Genomic DNA, 22,838 nt, shown 5'->3' with positions numbered 1-22,838 from the left:
GTCGTGATCCCAGTGTCCTGGGATCGTGCCCCTCCTCAGGCTCCCTGCTCAGCAGAGAGCTTTTCCTTCTGTGTGTGCTGCTCTGCCTACTTGAGTGTGTGCTCTCTGTCAAATAAAATCTTTTAAAAAAGAAAAATAAAATCTTTAAAAATAAATAAATAAAATCTTAAAAAAAAGAAAATGTGAAGTAAAACCACAATGAGATGTCATTATACAACCACTAGAAAAAGAAAAATCTTTTTAAAAATCTCACAAAGGGGCGCCTGGTGGCTCAGTGGGTTAAAGCCTCTGCTTTCGGCTCCGGTCATGGTCCCAGAGTCCTGGGATCGAGCCCCACATCGGGCTCTCTGCTCGGCGGGGAGCCTGCTTCCTCCTCTCTCTCTGCCTGCCTCTCTGCCTACTTGTGATCTCTGTCTGTCAAATAAATAAATAAAATCTTTTTAAAAAATAAAATAAAATAAAAATCTCACAAAAATCTGACCATACCAAGTGCTGGAAAGGATGCAAAGCAACTAAATCTCTCCTGAACTGTAGGTGAGAACGTAAACTGGTACGACCACTTGGGAAAAGAGTTTGGCTTTTCCTTTTCCAGTTAAAGCATATACTTATCATGACCCAGCAACTCCACTCTGAGGGATTTGCCCTAGAGAAATGCAAATGTATGTCCACCAAGCGGTTTTGCATGTGAATGCTCACCAGATCTATGCCCCAAACTGGAAACATCCAACTGTCTATCAGCAAGAGAAGGGGTAAAACGGCAATGCAAAAACACCATCCTATATTCTTAGTTCTTCTCAGCAACAAAAGGAATGATTACTTACACGTGCACACACACACACACCACATATGAATCTCAAACACATGCCAGATGAAAGAAGCCAGAGAGAAAAGAGTACATTCTGTAAGAGTCCATGTATAGGAAATGTTAAAAATGGCAAAGCTGATCTATGGTAACAGAAAGCAGATCAATAATTGCCTAGGGCTGAGGGTGGGGAGCGTCTACAAGGTGTTTGGACTGACTGGTCTGTATTTTGATCGTGGGAGTGATTCCTGGAACGTCTGTGTCTGTCAGAGCACATACATCAGTACACTAAAGATGGGTGCCTTCTCAGGGCGCCTGAGTGGCTTGGCTGGTTGAGCATCCGACTCTTGGTTTTGGCTCAGATTGTGATCTCAGTCAGGGTCATGGCATCAAGCCCCACGTTGGGATCCATGCTTGGGGTGGAAGCTACTTGAGATTCTTTCTCCCTCTCCCTTCTCCTCCCCTTGCTTACTCTCTCTCAACTCTCTCTCAAATAAATACTTAAAAAAATAAAATAAAATGGGTGCATTTTCTTGTATGTAAATTATATACACAAAAGTAGACCTGTACATAAATTATATGTAAATACACACACACACACACGTTAATTTAAAACGTACAGATTCCCAAACTTCTCAGACCTGGTGAAATGGCACCTCCCAAGAGGAGGCAGAGAATCTGAATTTCCAACAAGCAGACCAGATAGTTCTCAGGATCAGACAAGTGAGGGTAATACTATTTTAGTCCACTTCAAAGAAGCAGAAAAGGAAAGCCTAGTGAGATGAAGTGGCTTTATGAAGGCCCCAGATAAACAGCAAGTGCCCCTGTTCACAGGAACAAGTATGTATCATTATTTTACTGAGCAGCAAAATGTAGAGGGAACAGGGCAGCACAGGAGGTGAGATGAAAGCAGCATCCATGATGTGCCTACTTTGCCCAAGCAGCAGTTAGTGGGCCTTAATAAAAAGCAGTAAAGGTATTTCCATTGAAGACAACGAGAGCCCAGTTCACATTAATAAATCATTTAAATATCATTCTATCTACATCTGAACCTACTTCTCAGATGCATCCTTGGGTCCGAGAGCTTGAATAGAACCATTTCCCAGGGCACTCTGCCCTCCTGGCACCCTGAGCGCTTGTCCCTTCTCTGAAGAAGCCAGGGGCTCTCTTATCTCTAGGCCTCTGCACAAGCTGCAGCCGCTGCCTGAACACCCCAACCTGTACCCCAAAACATATACTTTCCATACTCTTGGATAAGCAGCTACTTCCTCCAGGAAGCATTCCCTGCTCTACCTCGGTACCCAGATGGGAGCATTCTAGGTGCACACAGCCCTTATCTGTCCTCATCACTGCGGTTGTGATACCTGAGCTCCACCATGTCCTTTTACCTTGTCTCCCACTGTCTTCTCTGCACTCAGCCCAGAGCCCAGCCCTGAGTAGGCTCTCAGCAGGTATTGGCCGTCTGAACAGCATGGACAGAATTTCACCCACAGGTCTGTGGAACTATTAAGTCTGGTGTCTCCTCCACCACCCTCTACCTACTGGAGAATTCTTTTCCACAGGAGAAACAAATATCTATACCTGTCACATTTGTTTCTGGGGGTGAAGGACTCCTAGAGCTCCACTGGGAGTGGCAGGATATGGGGGCTAAGCTGGGCTCAGACAGGTGTTTGCAGACCCAGATACTGCCACCCCAAAACCCAAGCAGGTGTGATTGGGGCCCCCGGGGAAAAACATCATCAATCCAGTTGAGCTGAAAGATCTGTATCCCAGCCACTGGGGTCACTTGGCTTCCACTGTTGAGAAACCTAGTCCTCATCTGGACACAGAGAACTGACGGGTGAATGGCAGCTCTTTTCTTACCGACCCTGACACCATCAATTTTAAAAGCTACAATGGCTTAAACAAGGCTCCTAAAACTTGACTTTGCATCAGAATCACCTGGAAGGTCTATAAAAGTACAATTGCCAAGCTGGACAGCACAAAATTCTGATTCAGAAGGGCTGGAATACAACCCATGAATTTACATGTCTGACAGGCTTCCAGGTGACAATCATGATGCCAGGCTATGACTCACACTTTGAGAAGCCCAGGCTTAAACCACAAAGACATATGTGATTTCATTAATCAAGAGGCATTTAGGAAGTCTTAGTGTTCCTTCAATGGTTGAAAGATAAACAACTGAAGATTTGTTTGTTTTTCTCCTCAGCCATCTTTCGGCTATCTCTCCCTCATGACCACGAGATGGCTGCCAAAGCTCCAATATCACATTCTCACAGGAGACCAGGTGAAGTGGATTGAAGACGGTAGGAGCCAAAACACGAGGTCTCCTCATGCTCATTTCTCTTTGATTCCAGAAAAACCTCTAGTCTTCACCTTAGATCTTCTTGGCAAGCACTAGGTCCCATGGCTACAAGGGAAACCAGGAGAGTGAATACATGGCAAAGGAGAATGCAACGTTCAAGAATGACTTGGGCTGGGGCACCTGGGTGGCTCAGTGGTTTAAGCCTCTGCCTTCAACTCAGGTCGTGATCTCAGGGTCCTGGGATGGAGCCCCACATCGGGCTCTCTGCTCAGCGGGGAGCCTGCTTCCCCCCTCTCTCTCTGCCTGCCTTCTGCCTACTTGTGATCTCTCTCTGTCTGTCAAATAAATAAATAAAAATCTTTAAAAAAAAAAAATGAATGACTTGGGCTTGAAGTGACTCAGCCTGGCCCCACTGTTCTCCACCCCAGTACCTGGGCTCTGTAGGAAGGGAAGGATGGTTGTGGGATAGGCAGCCAGTAGCCTGCCCCACCATTCATGTTCTTGTGTGGATGCCCCACTGCCAGCCAGTAAGAGGGTGTTCCCAAGCAAGGGCTTCCCCAGCACGCTGCTAAAAAGCAATCTGGCTTCATGCAATAGCTGTTTAACAGAACTCAACAGCTCTTTGGGCCCCCTTTCTCCTTGTAGACGGCTAGTTCTGCCTTTGCCACAGGATGGAGGGGAGAACTAAACAAGAGAATAAATTTGTCCACTTTTTATCTTTACCAGACTAAGCTCTGAAAAGCTACGGACTGTGCTGACTCTATCACGTTTCACAGGTCGGCACATGTTAGGCACTCAGCAAACATTTTCGGAATGGACCAAGAGCTTCATTTAAGTACCTGTCCTTAGACTCTGACAAGACTGTTAATAGAAATGCCTTCTGGATGTTTTCACACTAAAGGAGATGTTGCTGAAATAGAAGCTAGAAGGAAACGAGGACTAACAGAGACGAGAAGCAGAAAAGACCAGAGCGAGGAGTGTTACAGGGTTATGATTCAGCCAGGCTCATGTTTAGACAGGACGTTCAACAGACACCGCCATGGAGGAGGGGGGGTGCGGGTCAGCACCCTCACTCACACTACATGCTGCAGGGGTGACAAACAGCCTGCATCTCTCCTGCTGACCTTGAGTGATGGGCAGCAGCTGCCTGGAGCATGGTGTCAGATGCACGTTGAGGCCGCTTCCAGTTGATGACTTGAGTCTAGCAAGGCATGCGTGGGATAAAGAACTGTCAGTGCGCGTCACACACTTTTTGCTCCCCTGGATAAAATAACTGAGGGATGCTTTGTTTGTTTGTTTGTTTGTTTGTTTGTTTAAACAGTTCAATGCAGACCTTGAACTCACAGCCCTGAGGCCAAGACCTGAGCTGAGATCAAGTCAGATGCTCAACTGAATGAGCCACCCCGTCGCTCCCTGAGGGATGTTTAGTTGACCAAAAGAAACTAACTGGCCTGGTCTCTGTGCTCATTTGAAGGTGCTACAAAGCAAACTCACCATTCTTTTCCAAGCCTAGAAAGACTACTCAACACGTCTAACTCCTGAAAGGCAGCAGGCTGTGTGCTTCAGATGTATTTTTTTCTAATCCTTAATACAACTGCAGGAAGTAATACCATTTTACTGATGGGAAAGTGAAGTTCTAAAAGTTTTTTTTCCCCGAAACAACACTGAGTTGAGGGGCTGAGGCTGTATCTAAAGATGCCTTTGGGGAACACTCTCCCAGCCCCTAGCCTTATCCCCCCGTGGGTCAGAAGGCTTAGCCTGCACCAGACTGCAGCTGACTCTGACCATCTACAATCAGGTCAAACATGGTTCTCTAATGCTAAAACTGACACATGACTTCTACTATCAGAATGCTCACCATTTTCTGTTCTAAGAAATAAACAAAAACCCAAAGTTCCTTCCAAAACAGAAGCTTATTCTATTTCTCTCAACCAAAGTCGACTCTGGAACACAAGGAAAGGCAGGACAGATCTTGTCCTAAGGGTACACTGTGCTTCTCTCTCACGTGGCCCAGAAAATTCCACAGAAACAGCCTGCTGGTACTCGTTCCGAAAGCAGCAATACAGAGATGGAATAGAATAAGAGATATGTATATGGAGCATGCCTGGAAACGAACATGACTGATGTCTTCTTAACACACAAAAAATAGGGGATTCATTAAGTAAAATCATGACTACCCTTTTTGTCAAGTTTATTTGTTTTGACAAACATGGTTTGCCTTAATTACAGCTACCAGTGGCCAACAGTAAATGATAAAATGTTTTAATTTGCCCACAAGAAACGACAGTATCTACCATTCCCAGGAAAAACCTAACCTCAGCCAAATCTTTCCCGTGCTGATGTTTATTATCAACATTGTTTTATAAAAATTATTTAATAAAACTTATAGTTCTGTGGAAACAAGTAAAATGTGGATGCCACCTAGCCTCTGCTTCCCCAGCATTAACTGTCAAGCTCCAGGCACAACTATAACACCAAGAGGGCTTGAATTCTACTCATGAGACCCTGGTTTATTCCTCACAGAACCTAATCTGGCACCTTGTATATGGCGGGCACATTAAAAAAATATGGTCCCTTAATACCAGTTAATATTTATTCATCTCTTACTCTTGGCCAGGCACTGTATTAAGTGCTTTGCTTGTATTATCTTATTTACATCTCACAACAACCTCATGGAGTCAGATTTATTATTCTCCCCTTTCAGAGAGGAGAAGAATCTTCCAAAAAGGAGTGAGTTTCTCAAGGTCACCTAGGTAAGAAAAGGAGAACCAGGATTTAATCCCCGGGCATCTGGCTTCGAAAGCAAGAAGAACACTATACTAAATGAATAAACTATTTATGCCCAAGTGCACCAGACTTTTCTCATTGCCAAGAACAGCGAGTGTCATAGTACAGATATTTGCAGATTCTGAAGCTCCTCTACCATTAAAGAGTATCAAACATTGTTTCTGTTACAGAAGAAGTTACTGAAGAAATTGTGTATTTGATTTGTCCTGAAACTTGCATGGGATCAGGGATCAAGCCTAGGCAGCTTCTGGCCCAGGGGCTCTCACTAATTTAGCTCTTGAGTTCCTTGCAGCCCAGCCAGTGAAAAGAAAGCCAGCTTCAGAGTATAGAATAAAGGCAGGCGCCTTAAAAGGGTGTTCCAGGGCTCAGTAGTGGTCATCTGTCTATCCTTGCTGTTTTGGGATGAATTCCTGCAGCTGTGCCCCATCCTCTTTGAAGGATTTATAGCTAACCTACTACTATTACAAGAGTTTTTAAAAAAAAAGAAAAGGAAACTGCCAATGACAAGAGTGCAAGAGGGAGGGCAAGATGGGTGGGTGGCTTATAGTACAATTTAGGGGAGGAAAAAAAAATCACTGTTAAGGAAGTAAGACAGCTAAGTGTGCCTGGGTGGGTCAGTGGGTTAAGCATCTGCCTTTGGCTCAGGTCATAATCTCAGGGTCCTGGGATCGAGTCCCAGATCAGGCTCTCTGCTCATGGTATATACAGTTGACCCTGGAACAATCCAGGTTTGAACAACACGGGTTTAAATTATGTGGTTTCATACACATAAGCATTTTTCCCAATACATAAAGTACACTACTGTAAATGTATTTTCTCTTCCTAATGATTTTCTTAATAACACTTTCCCTAGCATACTCTATTGTAAGAATACAGTACATAATCCATATAACACAAAATAGGTGTTAATCGACTTTGTATGTTATCAGTAAACTTTCTGGTCAACAGTAGGTTATCAGCAAATTATGGAGGAGTCAAACATTATATGCAGGTTTTCAACTGCATGGGGGGGGTCAGCACCCCTATTCCCAAGTTGTTCAATAACAAAAGTGTGTGTTTTATTATTTGCTTCTAATCAGAGCAATCTGAAATCTAAAAATCAATATTGAAAATATTGAAGGTATTTATTGTAAACAATCTGATGTTTGGAAACCAAGTCGTTGCAGAATTTGAGATTAGTACCAGAGAAGGAATAGAACCACTTTCGAGCCAGGTAAGGATATCTGACAAAGCAAACATAGGAGGTGCAATAAAGAAAGGAGCCACAGCTTCCAGAGCATTCCTGAGGAGTCTGACCCATTTGTGAGGTTATTCAACATCCCGTTCCATAAAACAAGGCCTCATAAGTAGCTGAAAATATGTCAGGTAGCAGGGGAGCCTTTCTGAATTTCACTCCAAAAGGCTCACAGTGAGCAGAGTATTCTTGCTAAAGACTGCACAGCATTCCAAGTATTTGATAGAAATATCCTTTTTTTTTAAGTCATCTCTACCCCCAGCGTAGGCCTCGAACTCATGACCCAAGATCAAGAGTCTCATGCTCCACCGGATGAGCCAGTCGGGTGCCCCACAAATTATTTTTTTAAGAGCCTTATACTAATCTGCCTTCAAGATTCTGCCTCTCTCCCCAACTCTGGTTCCTAAGAGGCTATAAAATGAGTTGGGGGTGATCGTAGAGCCTTATGAATATACTAAAAACCATTGAACTATATATACACTTCACCAGGGTGACATTTTTGTTATATGAATTATATATCAATAATAATTTTTAAACTGATTCCTAAAATTCAAAGTCAAAGATAGAATTACCTTATCACCCAGCAATTCTACTTCTGTGTATATATAGTAAAGAATTAAAAGCAGGGACTCAAACAGTACTTGGCCACCCAAGTTCATAGCAGCACTGTTCACAATAGCCAAAAGATGGAAGCAACCCAAGTGTCCATCAACTGAGGAACGGATAAACAAATGTAGTCTATCCACACGATGGATGGAATATTATTCAGCCCTAAAAAGAAATGAAATTTTGATATATGCCACAACATGGATGAACCTTGAGGACATTATGCAAAGTGAAGTAAGCCAGTCACAAAAGGATAAATGTTGTATGAGTCCACTTATATGAGGTACCTAGAACAAAGAGACAGAAAATAGAATATTGGCTACCAGGGGGAAAACATAACGGGGAGTTACTATTTAATGGGTGTAGTTTTTGTTTTAGATGATATAAAGCTCTGGAAAAAGATAGTGCTGACCGTCACATAACATTGTGAATACACTTAATGCCACTGAACTGTACATTTTAAAATGGTTAAAATGGTAAAGTTTATGTTATATATAACTTACCACAATAAAAAAAATTTAAAAACTCAGGGCTCTCTAATCAATGAGTACACACTTGATAGCTGCTTCAGAGTAATATGTCAGTACAAAAAAAAAGTTCAGAAAGCGAATATCCTTTTTTGCATTACAAATATGAGGTCAGAATATTTTACATGCATTAGTCAATGTTCAGTTCATTAGGCAGTTACATTTAATGCTTATACATCCAACTTGGATCATTTGAAGGAAGGATGAAAACCATCACACCATGGATAAACATCTGTGTTTTCCTCTCTCTATTAAGTAGCCTACAACTGTTAAGATAATCCTCTTGGGGCTCCTGGGTGGCTCAGTGGGTTAAAGCCTCTGCCTTTGGCTCGGGTCATGATCTCAGGGTCCTGGAATCAAGTCCCACACTGGGCTCTCTGCTCAGCGGGGAGCCTGCTTCCCCCACCCCCCACCTGCCTCTTTCCCTACTTGTGGTCTCTGTCAAATAAATAAATAAAAATAAAATCTTAAAAAAAAAAGATAATCCTCTCAATCAGGGCTGGCCCATGGAACTTAATGCCATTAAAGGAATGTTCTGGGGGCGCCTGGGTGGCTCAGTGGGTTAAGCCGCTGCCTTCGGCTCAGGTCATGATCTCAGGTCCTGGGATCGAGTCCCACATCAGGCTCTCTGCTCGGCAGGGAGCCTGCTTCCTCCTCTCTCTCTGCCTGCCTCTCTGCCTACTTGTGATCTCTGTCTGTCAAATAAATAAATAAAATCTTTAAAAAAAAAAAAAGGAATGTTCTGTATCTGTGCTGTCCAATACAGTAGCCGTTAGCCACGTGGGACTAGTGAGTACTTAAAATGTGACTAGTGCAACTGAGGAGGTAAATTTTAAATTTTATTTAATTTTAATTAATTTAAATAGCCACATGTGGCAACTGGCTACCACACTGGTCAACACGAGTCTAAAATCCTAAACTTATAGTATACTCCTCAACTCTCTTATCTTGCCAAAAGCCATGACAATTTCCACAGTTCCAGAAAGCTGAATGGTGTCTTGATCTCCAGGCCAATTTGTGGAGCAAAACATCTAGAGGTGGGTGTTGAGGAGGGACAGAGGATAAAAAATAAGAATTTTTCCTCTAGTCTCCTGTGTTCCCTGTGGAAAATGCTAACTACACAAAGAGGGAGGAGTAAGTTCATCTAGCACAATGAGAAAATGGACTTAGGACAAGTCTCAGACATACTTAGAGAAAGAGGAAAAGGAATGCCACTGGCTGAATAAGCTTCTGCATAGGGCACAACTGTATCCTTCAAGAATTTCAATATATAAATTGAGCTTGAGTGGAAGAAAAAGAACCACCATTCCTACGCAGAAACTGGAAAGTACGGCCACAGACAGGCCTCCAGCAACAATATGCTGAATACTTGACAGTGTTGTCCTGCTAACCACAGGACACCTAAATGTAAGTGACTATGAAGACTCACACATGCACAAAGACTGTCCCTCGGTCCTCCACCAGAATAACTGCGCTTATCTATGGCCTCATGGTCCATTTTGTATTTCCATTTATGGTATTTTTCTGCATTAGACTTGGATTATATTAAATTAGAGAAAGCCTATCTCACCAGGTCACTAGCTTCTTGGAAGGCAAAGCCGGGATACAAATATATCAATATAAGTACACTGATACATAGTATATATGTATTTTATAGATTTTATTTTTAAGTAATCTCTACCCCCAACATGGGGCTCAAATTTACAACCCTGAGGTCAAGAGTCACATACTGTATGGACTAAGCCAGCCAGGGACCCCAAAAATCTATTTTTTATATTCACAGACATAAGATCTGGGATCTTATACTCAATGCACAGATGATGGCCATACAACCTACCTCACGGAGCACCTATGTGCGAGACACTGCACTAAACACTTTTCATGCATTACCTCATACAATCCTCCTATCAACCCTGTGAGGAATTTCTGTTATTTCCCCATTTTATAAGTAAAGAAACTGAGGCTAAGAATAAAAAAGAAACTAGCCCACATCATCATAGCTACTTAGTGGCTAAACCAGTAACTGATCATATTAAGGTCTTAAATAGTAAATTCTTTGTAAATTTTTTTAAAGATTTTATTTATTTTTCAGAGAGACAGAGAGAGTACAGGCAGGCAGAGTGGCAGGCAGAGGCAGAGGGATAAGCAGGCTACCCATGGAGCAAGGAGCCCAAGGCAGGACTTGATCCCAGGATGCTAGGATCATGACCTGAGCTGAAGGCAGCCACTTAACCAACTGAGACACCCAGGTGTCCCAATTTTTTTGCATTTTAAAAATTTTATTGTGCGTGTGTGTTTTTTTTAAAGATTTTATTTATTTATTTGTCAGAGAGAAAGCGAGTGAGATCGAGCACAGGCAGACAGAGTGGAAGGCAGAGTCAGAGGGAGAAGCAGGCTCCCTACGGAGCAAGGAGCCCGATGTGGGACTCGATCCCAGGACGCTGGGATCATGACCTGAGCCGAAGGCAGCTGCTTAACCAACGGAGCCACCCAGGCGTCCCTGGATTTTAATTCTTTTGGATGTATACTCAAAAGTGGGATTGCTGGATCATATGGTATAGTTCTATTTTTACTTTTTTTTGAGGAAACTTTATACTGTTTTCCACAGCAGCTACACTGTTGCACTTGCATTCCCACTAACAGAGCACAAAAGTTCCAATTTCTTCACATACTCACCAGCACTTGTTGTTTTCTGTTTTTTGATAAAGGCCATCTTAACAGATATGAGGTGATATCTCATATGTAAATTCTTAACTGGAGAAAGAGGTAAAGAGGCTACATAATGGGGAATCTGTGCAAAGAGTTAGAGAAGGGAGACACCAATGTCACAGAAGTAAACACCAAACAAAACATCATGTAGGGAACTGGGCCCCACAGAAAGCCCCGGTTCCTTATGGAAACTGGGAGATTTTCTCAAAAGGATGCTGAGTTGTTGTTCTGCCTGTTCACAGAGGGCAACGCAAGAGAAGAGGCATTTAGAGGAGAGAGGTCTATATGACCATAAAGGACTTCTTGACGTATGAGGTAAGGGGTGCCCCTCCAGCCTCAGAGAATGTGAAGCAAAGATCTACTGTCTGTCCTAGAAAAATTTAACATGCACCTGCTTACAGTACCCCCCATGTTTTCTCTCAAGATGCCCTCGAGACCTGGAGTCAACAGAGGGGATCTCCAAAAGGCCAGGCCTTGGTCTGAGTGTGGGAAGATCAGCTCTCAGCAGGAATGCAGCCACATGACTTTTCCAAAACTCAGATACATCAGGCAGAGAGACAAAGACATCCAGGAAGTCACAGGGACTCCATAAACATAGCCATGACTCTGTTCAACGTATCCCAGTCCTCCCGGTATGTGTGTTGTCCACACCACCCAAGGCCCAGGCATGCCTCCATTCTGGCATGGCTGGCTTGACTGAAGATTATCTTGTGAATCACATGTGTACCTACGCAAATCGCTAAAGCTATGACATTGTTAGTATGTCTCAACAGGGACCAATAACCCCAGCATATGCCCAACGCAGTAACTCCTACCCTGAGCTAGTATTTTTCTCAAAAGACAAACTCCTTTATTTTTTTTTAAGATTTTATTTATTCATTTGACAGAGAGAGAGAGAGATCACAAGCAGGCAGAGAGGCAGGCAGAGAGAGAGGGGGGTAAGCAGGCTCCCTGACGAGCAGAGAGCCCAATGTGGGACTCAATCCCAAGACCCTGAGATCATTACGCAAGCCGAAGGCAGAGGCCTACCCCACTGAGCCACCCGGGTACCCCGACCAACTCCTTTATGATCTAAATTCTGACAAATCAGGTCTTCTCAGTGACAGAGAGGTTTTCTCATGAGCGCCAAAGAAGTCCTCTGCCACATCCATACCAACATTTTTCTCATACACGTCATACCCCACAGGGTCAAAGTAATGCCAAGCTGTAGGAATGCTGCCAATATGCTGGTGCCTGGAAAGAAAAGACCGAGGCCCTGAAACCTTATAACCCTCATGAAACCAGGGGTGTGCCCAGCAAAGGAAACTGGGAACAAACAAGAACAAGAGAACAGTTACTCATATTAGAATCTTCCCAAAGGAAGACACAATCCTGTCTGCCTTTTGTCTAATACTAATCCCTCCTTCCAGGTTTATCTCCCTAGTGTCAAGACATTTGTACCCACCGCTCTGTGTCCAGGAGCATTAGAAATTCTTTTCTACTCTGGATTCACCTTCCTCAGAAATTCCAGCCTCAAGTCTTCAAGGTGGGTTTAAGTCTACACACATTACATTCCTTGAGATCAAGAAACCCCACTCACCTTCCAGTCCTTCTGCAAGTCAGAAGCCGCAGTGTGTTGCTATACTTCAGCAGAATCCAGGGAAAAGGAAAACCAGACAGTGCTAAGGTCCAAGACCAGACTCCCCAGAAGACTGCCTGCTGGAACTGCATTCTCCTCTCATTTACATATAAGGTGAAGTCATTTCCAACCAACGCCCTCAGGAGTTGAGGCTCACAGCTCCTTCTACAGCATTACTCACTTATAGATTATCTATCTTGGGAAAGACAACAGTGTGCAAAAGTTAGAAACCAGATTATCTGCTCTGGTCCTACTTTTTATTTGGGGGAAACTCTACTTCAAGCCACAGATGGGACCATAAGCACAGGCTTTCATTTACATCTTCAGCTCTGCTCACTTCTCTATTTAAAAATGCCCTCAGTCATTATTTACCATCCAAGGAGCCTCTACTGAACCAGCTACGACCTGCTGCATGAAGGATATGTGGCTTGGGCAAGACAGAAGCACGTAAACAAATATTTATAATACTGTGAAGTTGCGGGGCGCCTGGGTGGCTCAGTGGGTTAAAGCCTCTGCCTTCGGCTCAGGTCATGATCCCAGGGTCCTGGGATCAAGCCCCGCATGGGGCTCTCTGCTCAGCAGGGAGCCTGCTTCCTCCTCTCTCTCTGCCTGCCTCTCTGCCTCCTTGTGATCTCTGTCAAATAAATAAATAAATAAATAAAATCTAAAAAAAAAATACTGTGAAGTTGCAATAAAGCTGTATCGCAGCAAAGGAGGACATACTTTCTGAAGGTGGTAGCTGTAGATGTACCCCCACATTCCCATCAGAATGGCTAAAATTAAAAAGACAGACAATACCAAAAGCTGACAAAGATGTGGAGGAACTGAAACTCTGATGCTTTCCTGATGGGAATGCAAAATGGCACAGCCATGTGGTAGGTAGAATAACGCCTTCTCCCTCATCCCTGCCAAGAAGTCTAAATCCTAATCCCTGGAATCTGTGGAAATGTTACCTTATGTGACAAAAAGGCTTTTGCAGATGTGACAAAGTAACGGTTCTTGAGATGAGATTATCCAGGATTTTCCAAGTGGGCCCAAAGCAATCACAGGAGAGGCAGGAGAGTGAGGGTGAGAGAGGAGATATGACGATGAAACCAAAAGCTGGAGAGAGAGATACTGGAAGATACTGCCCTGCTGCTGCCCTTGACAACAGAGGAAGGAGTGAGGAGCCACTGAATGCAGGCAGCCTCTAGAAGCTGGATGGAGAAGGCAAGGAAATGGGTTCTCACCTTACAGTCCCCAGAAAGGTTTTACTGACACGTATTTTAGGACTTCTGACTTCTAGAATTATAAGATAATAAATTTAGTTGCTACAAGCCATTACATTTGTGGTAATTTATTTTTTATTTTTTTTTTAATTAGAAAACTTATTTATTTCTGCTCCTTTCATACATCTTATTGTGCACGAAACAGTCCTGCATACATATCTGAGTAATGTGCTGTCACACACTCTGTTTAAAGGCAAAGCACCATACATAAAGCTGATCTGTCCAGAGTTCTCAGCTCATGGAATCTTGCTTCCTGCTTTTACATTAATTTTTGAAAGTCAGAAAATGTCATCTCCAAAAAATGTTAAGGGGGCTGTAAAAAATAATCACTTTATTCAATATTATAGTTGTAGAAACAGAATATATTTTCTTTAAGAAATGAAAAACTAAGAAAATGCCACCTATCATCGTTGATATGTCAGTATAGGCCAGCAGGAATAAATACTGTGATGAGCTTGTCTCTTCGATACCAAGCAGACATTCTAGTTCAAGCTTTAATATGCTTCCTAGTTTCACTAGATGCTTCTTTTCTGCTGCTTCGCTCTTTTCCCATATTTCACATCAGAGAATTGGTACAGCCTTTAAAACTTCATTAACAGGAGCAAATCCAATATCCACTGATTTCTTCTCAAAAGGCATTTTTTTAACCCATGAGATAGCCTGGCAGTTTCATTCTCATGAATACTCTAGCCATGAAAAAACTCAATAGGACACAGACGAATCCAATGAATAGAAGAAGAAATCTATTGAGTTTTGGAATGTTTGGTGCATTCGATCGGTCCAAGATTATGAAACCTAAACCTCCCATTGTAAACAGGAAGCTGGATGCGAGTCCTTCCATAATATATTGTCCATTTACTCTGTAGGCCAAGAAAGCTACTGGTCTCTGATGTCCATGTTCATCGGTCATAGAACCAACACTTGGAGGTTCAACAATAACATCATAAATTATTCCTCCGGTGATGAGGAAGTAAGACACCACCACCAGAGCGTACACCGTCATCGCCGACGGCATGTGCACCCAGGGCGGCTTCTTCAGCTTCAGGTTGGGGCATTCGAGCACTAAGAACGGGACGCGGTACAAAGTCTCCATGGTGGCGGCACGGGGTTTCTCCCATTTGTGGTAATTTATTAAAACAACAATAATAAACTGCTTCCAACTCTTTGAAAACAGTTTGGCACTATCTGCTAAAGCTAGACATATGCCTACTTTATGACCCAGCAACTCTACTTCTAGGCATACATGAGCAATAGAAATGCTTTTGTATGGGCACCAAGAAATGTGCACAAGCATGTTCACTGAAGTTTTAGTCAAAAGAATAAGAAGCTGGAAATAACCCATGTGTCTATTAGCAAAAGAATGGATAAAACCAACTATAGTAGTAGTCACACAATGTAATACTGCTCAGAAATAAAAGTAAATGAACTGCTGATAGATACAACATGGGTGAATCTTATAGACATAACACTGAATGAAAAAAAACAGTCACAAAAGCATATACTTGGGACACCTGGGTGGCTTAGTCGCTTGAGTGTCTGCCTTTGGCTAAGGTCATGATCCTGGGGTAGAGCCCAAGGTCGGGTTCCTTGCTCAGCAGGGAGTCTGCTTCTCTCTCTGGCCCTCCACCTGCTGGTGCTCTTGCTCTCTCTCTCTCTCTCTCTCTCCCTCTCAAATAAATGAATAAAATTTTTTAAAAAAAAGTATATACTTGATGAAAAGGTTCTGGAGATGGATGGCACTGATGGTTGCTCAACAATGTGAATGTCCTTAATGCCAACAAAATTAAAAACTGCTAAAGTAGTTTTAGATTATGTATATTTTGCCATAATAAAAATGGGCATGCTACATGAATCCACTTTAACAAAGCTCAAAAATAAGCAAAACTAAACCACAGTGCAAAGTGGTGAGGGGGCACCTGAGTGGCTCTGTCAGTCAAGCGTCTGACTCGTGATACTCATGATTTCAGCTCAGGTCATGACCTCCTAGGTGGTGAAAGTGAGCCCTGTGTAGCATGCCATGCTCAGTGTGGAGTCCGCTTGAGTTTCTCTCTCCCTCTCCCTCTGCTCCTCCCCACCACACGCAATTCTCTCCGTATCTCAAATAAATAAATAAATCTTTAAAAAAGAGGTGAGGAAAATGGTTCCCTTTGGGGGCCACTGTCTAGGAGGGGGCATGAGGAAGCTTTCTAGGTGCTGGAAATGATTTTTGATCTGGGTTGGTTATACAGGTGTATAAGAAAACACTCATCAAACCATGTCTAAGATCTGTATGCTTTAGTTTACAAATGTCAACCCCAAGTTTATTTGCACATGACCTGATTTACCTGCATTCACGTTATCAACACCAAAACGGAAATGGGGGAGAAAAGGAAAACCTACCAAAAGTATGTGGTCAGGGAAGGCTTCAGGGAGGAAGTGAGATGTGACAGAAGTACTAAAGGATGAACATGGCAGATACAGAGAGGAAGGGAATTCTGGGCACAGGGAAGAGCATGGCCATGAGCAGTGAGGTGCGGGGGTGGTGGTGTACAGAGTGTGCTGGCCAGAGAAAGGGGGCTGAAAAGGTAGGTGGGAGCCCCATTTAAACACACCTGTCTTATCAGTAGTCTAGACTATGCTCGTGCTAGGCAGATGTCAGAGGAGGTTAGGTAAGAGGGTGATAAGATGAATCCATAATAGGAGGGTGACATGGATGGAGGGACAGAGACCTCTAAGGCTCTTATAATAATGGCCAGGCCCCAGATGACAGGTCTAAGCCAGGCAATAGTGATGGGGTCACAAGAGATAAAGGGGGCAGAAGTCCCTGCTTGGTTGTAATGGGGGAGGTTAAGGGGAAATGTGGTAAGTCTGCTGGTTCCAAGCCTACTTGGCTGGTGATCCCCATAACAAAAGGGTGAAGACAAACCTACCCTTCCCCTTGCCTCCTGAGCTGGCAGTGGAGGAACACAGTTATCTCAAGAGCTGGAAAGCATCAATCAGATTTCCTAGCGTACCATCTTACAGATAAGCAATTGAGTTTTTCTCATGGGCCAACACCTGTGGCCACAGTTTGTAAGGAACAAGCTGGAACAAGAGAGGTGAGGCTTATCTACTTGACTGATTACATCCTAGAGAAGAGGGAACATGACTCATTCAGTGTGCTGCCCAATGCCCCCAAATGCCCTCACCAACTTCACCTTCTACCACAGGGCTCTCTGGCCTAAGCCTATGGTCTCAGTCCCTGCCAGTCTCTCACTGGAAAAGTTCTCCCCACAGGCCACCCAAATCCTATATAGCTAAGGGTCTGGTAATGCCTTCTAAGTCAATCCAATCTATCCTCCCACCAATCTGTATAGGCAAAAATGTGGCAGGGATAGAGAGGAGCTGGCTGATCATGGGCACCCCAGTGCCACCAGGAGCCAGAAATAAGTCTTGGGTACTAGATCCCATCGTGGCCCTACAGATCTGATATGAACCACACAGGAGGTAACTTCTGGGTTCTGTACTTGATGGCTTGTGCACATCTGAGAGTGACTGAATAACAACAACCAAATACCACAAACTTGTAAAGGAGAAACCAAGAATAGATGAGTTTTAAGCAACTAGTTTAAGGCCTGAAACTTATTCCTCATTTCTGATCCTCATCTGGCAAGGTTAGTCAACATTTAGTTAACTGCACAGTCCAATTCAGGAGCCACTACCACATGTGGATATTTTAATTTAAATCATCTAAAATCAAATAGAATAAAAAAACCTCAGTTCCTCAGTGCTCCACAGCCACATAGTGGCTGATGGCTACCATGTGAAGCAGATGTAGAACATGTCCATCCTCATGGAAAGTTCTATTAGAGAGCCCTGGTCCTCGCATGCAGTAGCTCCTGCTTGAACTGGCCTGATTATAAGAGGCATTCACTCTAGGAGCGTCTGGGTGGTGCTGGTGGTTAAGCATCTGACTTTTGGTTTTGGCTAGGTTTTGACATCTTGCAGTGGAGACACTGCCTTGCGTCGGGCTCTCTCTCCTGTCCCTCCCCACCAGCTCTCTCTACAGTAAATACATCCTTAAAAGATTTCACTCTGAAATCTTCTACATATTCCCAAGTGGCAAGAATCCTTTTAATTTTTAACTAATAAAGGTGAAATTATGTACCACAAAGGACATTCAGTACTCCTTAATAGAAAGGTACCAAGTTTCTGGAGTTTCTCAGTCAAAACTGAGAGAAAGCAAAAGACAACTAAGAAATTAAAGCTAACAGGGTAGAGTTAAACAGTCCACATTCTGCTTTCTTGACCATTCTACTATAAGAAGAGCTAATCTCATCCCAGAAGATTAGAGATATGTGGAAATTAATGGACCATTAATAAGAATCAATTATTCTTTTTTTTTTTTAAAGACTTTATCTATTTATTTGACAGAGAGAGATCACAAGTAGGCAGAGAGGCAGGCAGAGAGACAGAGGAGGAAGCAGGCTCCCTGCCGAGCAGAGAGGCTGATGCGGGACTCGATCCCAGGACCCTGAGATCATGACCTGAGCCGAAGGCAGCGGCTTAACCCACCGAGCCACCCAGGCGCCCGAGAATTGATTATTCTTTAGAAATAATTTATGACTGACAAAAACAATATCAAGTTAAGTGGAAATTTAGGTGGGTGAGGAGAGGGAAAAAGGAAAGCAGAAACATGTTTTGCAGTAAGAAAACTACAAGCAGAATTAGTAGTTTTAAGAAGAGAGCTTACAGTCTGAAGATGTAACTAAAACAGCTTAAATAATAGTGGTTACCTAGCTAATGACAATGATCACTAAAATTTTGTTCATAACACGTATCTCCACTGGAGGAAAAGTCATCCAAGGGGAAGGAAAGCTTCCACCGAAGGCTATAATAATATTTCACCACCAACTGTCACCCTTGATAAGTGCTCCCGAGAACCCGACACAAACAATTAAGGTAGAAGAGAGCAAAAACTCCTAAGAGGCGACACCACTCCCAGGCACAAGGACGGTTCCTTCTCTGGTAAGTGGACAGCAGACCCAAGTGCTCAAGGAAGAGGACAGGAATCTTGGGAGGGGGCGGGCAGGTGGTTAAAAAAGCAGCCCAGGAGAATCCCATTGTGTCCAGGTTACAGTTCAGATGGTTACTGCGAGTTAAGGGCACACATTACGGTGTTCTGAAACAAGGACACAAAGCACTGTTTGATTAAGGACTTTAGGTGCCTGATAAAAGACTCAAGCTACAGGGGCATTTCCTGCTCTGTATTTATTAATTTCAGGCACTCATTTATGCCCTCCTTCTGCTTATATAAAATAGAGCAGAAATAAATAGAAAAATAGAGCTAAGGGGCGCCTGGGTGCCTCAGTGGGTTAAGCTTCGGGCTCCTTGCTCATCTGGGATCTTGCTTCTCCCTCTGCCTGCTGCTGCTTCTGCTTGTGTGGGGTGCACTCTCTAACAAATATTTTTTAAAATGTATTTAACCCAGTTTACCCAAAATACGCTTATTTCAAATGTAATTAATATAAAGAATTATTCATAAGAGATCTCACAATGTATTCTTTGCACTGAGTCTTCCAAGACCAGTATATATTTTATGCTTTCAGCACATCTCCGTTTGGACTGGTCACATTTCAAGTACTCAGGAGCCAGCTGTGACTAGTGGCTAGCATACTGGACAGGACTCACTGATTTAGACCATTTCCATCATGGCAGAAAGTTCTTCTGCTGCAGGAATGATACCATGGTCACAAAAGGTACAATGGTATTGAGTGCTGTCAAGAATGGTATGAATGTGTGTTGTGGTATTCAATCTAACATGGGTAGGCATAATGGAAATGGAAAGATGCTTTGATAAAATGGTCTCCCCTACAATAAGGCAAAACAGGCTTAATCCCCAGGCTCCTGAAGGAAGAAGCAGCATTTGCTTTCTCCAACGTGGCCAAGTGGTAAGGTCCTCACATAAAATGTTGTCTTGGTGACTTGACAGGTGGTGGAAAGAGGGTGGGCCTGACTTTATGGTAATTATTAAGCTGTTATCAATGGAAAGCATGGTAGGACATTGCTAGAAAGATGGGAGGAGACAGGATCTAGCTCAGGATCTCCCAAGTTTAATGCCAGGCTCCTGTGGGGAATCCACTGGGTTAGGATGGGCTCTGTGAGGTCAGGTCTGGTCATTTACACCCAGAGTTGGTACTGTGTCTTCCCAGTACCAGTTTACAGAAGTCAGTTGCTCATTATGATCAACAAGTTCCTACTGGCTGACAGGACAGACTTTGGAGACCACATTACTGGGCGGTTCCAGTGAATTCACAGGCTGGTCCCATCCCTATGTCCCGGGTTTGATTATGTGAGAGAGCTGGCACTGGCTATAAAGGGACTTCGCTGGGCAGGGCTGGTTAGCCAGCACTCACTTTCAGGGCCTGCAGGACAAGTCCCTGCCCAGACTAAGTTGTCTTCCTCCTGAGCAGCTGGTCCTTCCCTGTCTTTGACATCAAGTCTTTAACTACTGGTTGGCTAGTCTGGGTGGCTCAGTCAGTTAAGTGGCCTACTCTGGATTTCAGCTTGGGTCATGATCTCAGGGTCCTGTGATAGAGCCCTGCATCAGGTTCCCTGCTCAGTGGGGAGTCTGCTTGAGGATTCTCCCTCTGTCTTTCTGGCCCTCCCCCCACTAGCATTCTCATTCTCTCTCAAATAAATAAATAAATAAATCCTAAAAAAATTTAACTATTTGCTTAGCAAGTCCACCAGTGTAGAACCTGGGGTGGTGTGGTAGATATACTATTCCTTCTTAGTGCTATTTTTTTTAAGATTTTATTTATTTATTTGAGAGAGGGAGAGAGGCAGAGGGAGAAGCAGGGAGCCTGACATGGGGCTCAATTCCAGGACCCTGGGATCAGGACCTGAGCCAAAGGCAGATGCTTAACTGACTGAGCCCCCCAGGTGCCCCTGAATAAACTGTATTATATTAATTTCACCTTTCTCTTTTTTACTTTTTCAAATGTAGCTGTTAGAAAATTTAAGATTATATATACAGCTAGCATTCTATTTGTATTATCCAGCACCAACCCATACTATTACTTTTTCTTTAAACTGAGTTCTTTTCATTTTCTACTCATTCTGAAAAATACTCATGAAATTAGTTTAATGTACAAGTTATATTTTTATAATACCATTTAAAAAAATCCACACAACTATTAGCCTAAAATTGAAAAGATAAATCTGTCCATATGTAACCTAAAACCCTCTTGTATACCACACCCTTTGCGAAATGCTGGCCCAGGGCAGAGCTACTCAGAGTATGGCCCATGGATGGGTGCCAGTATCCTTATTTTCTGTTATCATTTAAAATAAGGACATAGGGGTGCCTGGGTGGCTCAGTGGGTTAAAGCCTCTGCCTTCAGCTCAGGTCGTGATCCCAGGGTCCTGGGATCGAGCCCCGCATGGGGCTCTCTACTCAGCAGGAAGCCTGCTTCCTCCTCTCTCTCTGCCTGCCTTTCTGCCTACTTGTGATCTCTGTCTGTTAAGTAAATAAATAAAATCTTTAAAAATAAATAAATAAAATAAGGACATAAATTGAGAGCATGCATTTAGAAACATTTATAGCAATTTGACAGACTAATATCCACTGATACCGTGCAATCTAATATCTTATCTAATATTTAAAAATCAGGAGTCATATCTTCCATGTCCTTCCTTAACATTTTATTTTTCTAGTAAGTCTTTTTTATTTTATTTTGCCAAGATATTGGTCAATAACAAATTGGGAATCAGAAACAAAAAACAAACTGTTCACCAGAATTAGTTTGAGACACACTGGCCTAGAGTGTAGTGATGACCCAAGAACTACAGTCCTCAGTCATACCCAACAGTGTCCTAAGACAGAAAAGTATACTAAGGTGATCTTTCAGAGCCCAACAATGAAGGCTGGCATAGAGAGAGTAGGAAGTTAACTCCTGGCAAGCCAGAAATCCTGTTAAATGGAAACTTTCTTCCTCTAAGCATTTTAATCTATAAAATTTTTGCTGTAATTCTAAGAAATGTGGGTCATTACCTTTGAGGAGAAAAACTGTATCCTAAGGAAAAGGCACACAAAATCCTTATAAAACATGGACCTAGAGTACTGAATTAGATCTCCAGAGGGGTACAGAAGATGTGTCAGCTGGACTCGCAGCAAGCAAGGGAGCTCGCTTGGAGTGTTTGCGAGAAGAGTTTGTTTTCATGTACCTGGGAAGGCACATGTGACACAAAGGTAAAAAATACTTAACTCTGGAGTCAAACGCACTGCCTCGCCACATACCGTATGACCTTGAGCAACTTACTTACGCTCTCTTACATTCAGCATACTCACCTGTTGCAGTAGAGAATCTCCAAAAAAGGAGATTCATCCTCTACCGGCGGGTGCTTGCCACTGCTCACATCAAGAGGTGGAGTCTGGCTCCCTCCCCTTGAATTTGGCTGGCCTTGTGACTTGCTTTCACCACTGAATGCAGGAAAAGTGACATTCTGGGACTTCCAAGCCCAAGCCTTAAGAGAACTGGCAACTTCTGCTTCCTCGCTGCTGAAGCCCAGCTGCAACGCTGTGAGAAGTCCAGGACTGACTCCCTGTGATTAGCTACCAGGCCCATGACAGGCTATGCTGCACATTACAAACCCAGGTGAGCTCCCAGCTGACAGCAACTCCAGCGGACACCACATGGAACAGAAAAACCACTCAACTGAGCCCAACCTACCCCTAGAATCGTGAGAAATAGTAAGTTTGAAAAGATTTGCTACACAGCAGTAGAGAACTGAAACATCTCTAAAACGAGGATAGGGATGCCTGGGTGGCTCAGTGGGTTAGGCTGCTGCCTTCGGCTCAGGTCATGATCCCAGGGTCCTGGGATCGAGTCCCGCATCGGGCTCCTTGCTTGTCAGGGAGCCTGCTTCTCCCTCTGCCTCTGCCTGCCACTCTTCCTGCTTGTGTGCTGGCTCTCTCTCTCTCTCTCTCTGACAGGTAAAAAAAGTAAAATAAAATGAGGA

General features: G+C 43.4%; 2 protein-coding genes across 2 annotated transcripts in view; both read right to left on the bottom strand.

The window, feature by feature from the left end:
* Positions 1 to 22,838, bottom strand: part of MAP7D2 (MAP7 domain containing 2) — a 102,931-nt gene that overhangs the window by 73,399 nt on the left and 6,694 nt on the right. The gene's annotated exons all lie outside the window — the stretch shown is intronic.
* On the bottom strand, positions 14,171 to 14,966 carry LOC132006698 (oligosaccharyltransferase complex subunit OSTC). Its single transcript, XM_059384654.1, has one exon. It carries the CDS (start codon positions 14,947 to 14,949, stop codon positions 14,500 to 14,502), a length of 450 nt encoding a protein of 149 aa, XP_059240637.1. The 5' UTR covers positions 14,950 to 14,966; the 3' UTR covers positions 14,171 to 14,499.

Source organism: Mustela nigripes, chromosome X, assembly GCF_022355385.1.
Source record: "Mustela nigripes isolate SB6536 chromosome X, MUSNIG.SB6536, whole genome shotgun sequence".
In the NCBI taxonomy this organism is placed as follows: Eukaryota; Metazoa; Chordata; class Mammalia; order Carnivora; family Mustelidae; genus Mustela; species Mustela nigripes.
The sequence above is the reverse complement of the archived record's forward strand: the minus strand, read 5'-3'. Positions and strand labels throughout refer to the sequence as shown.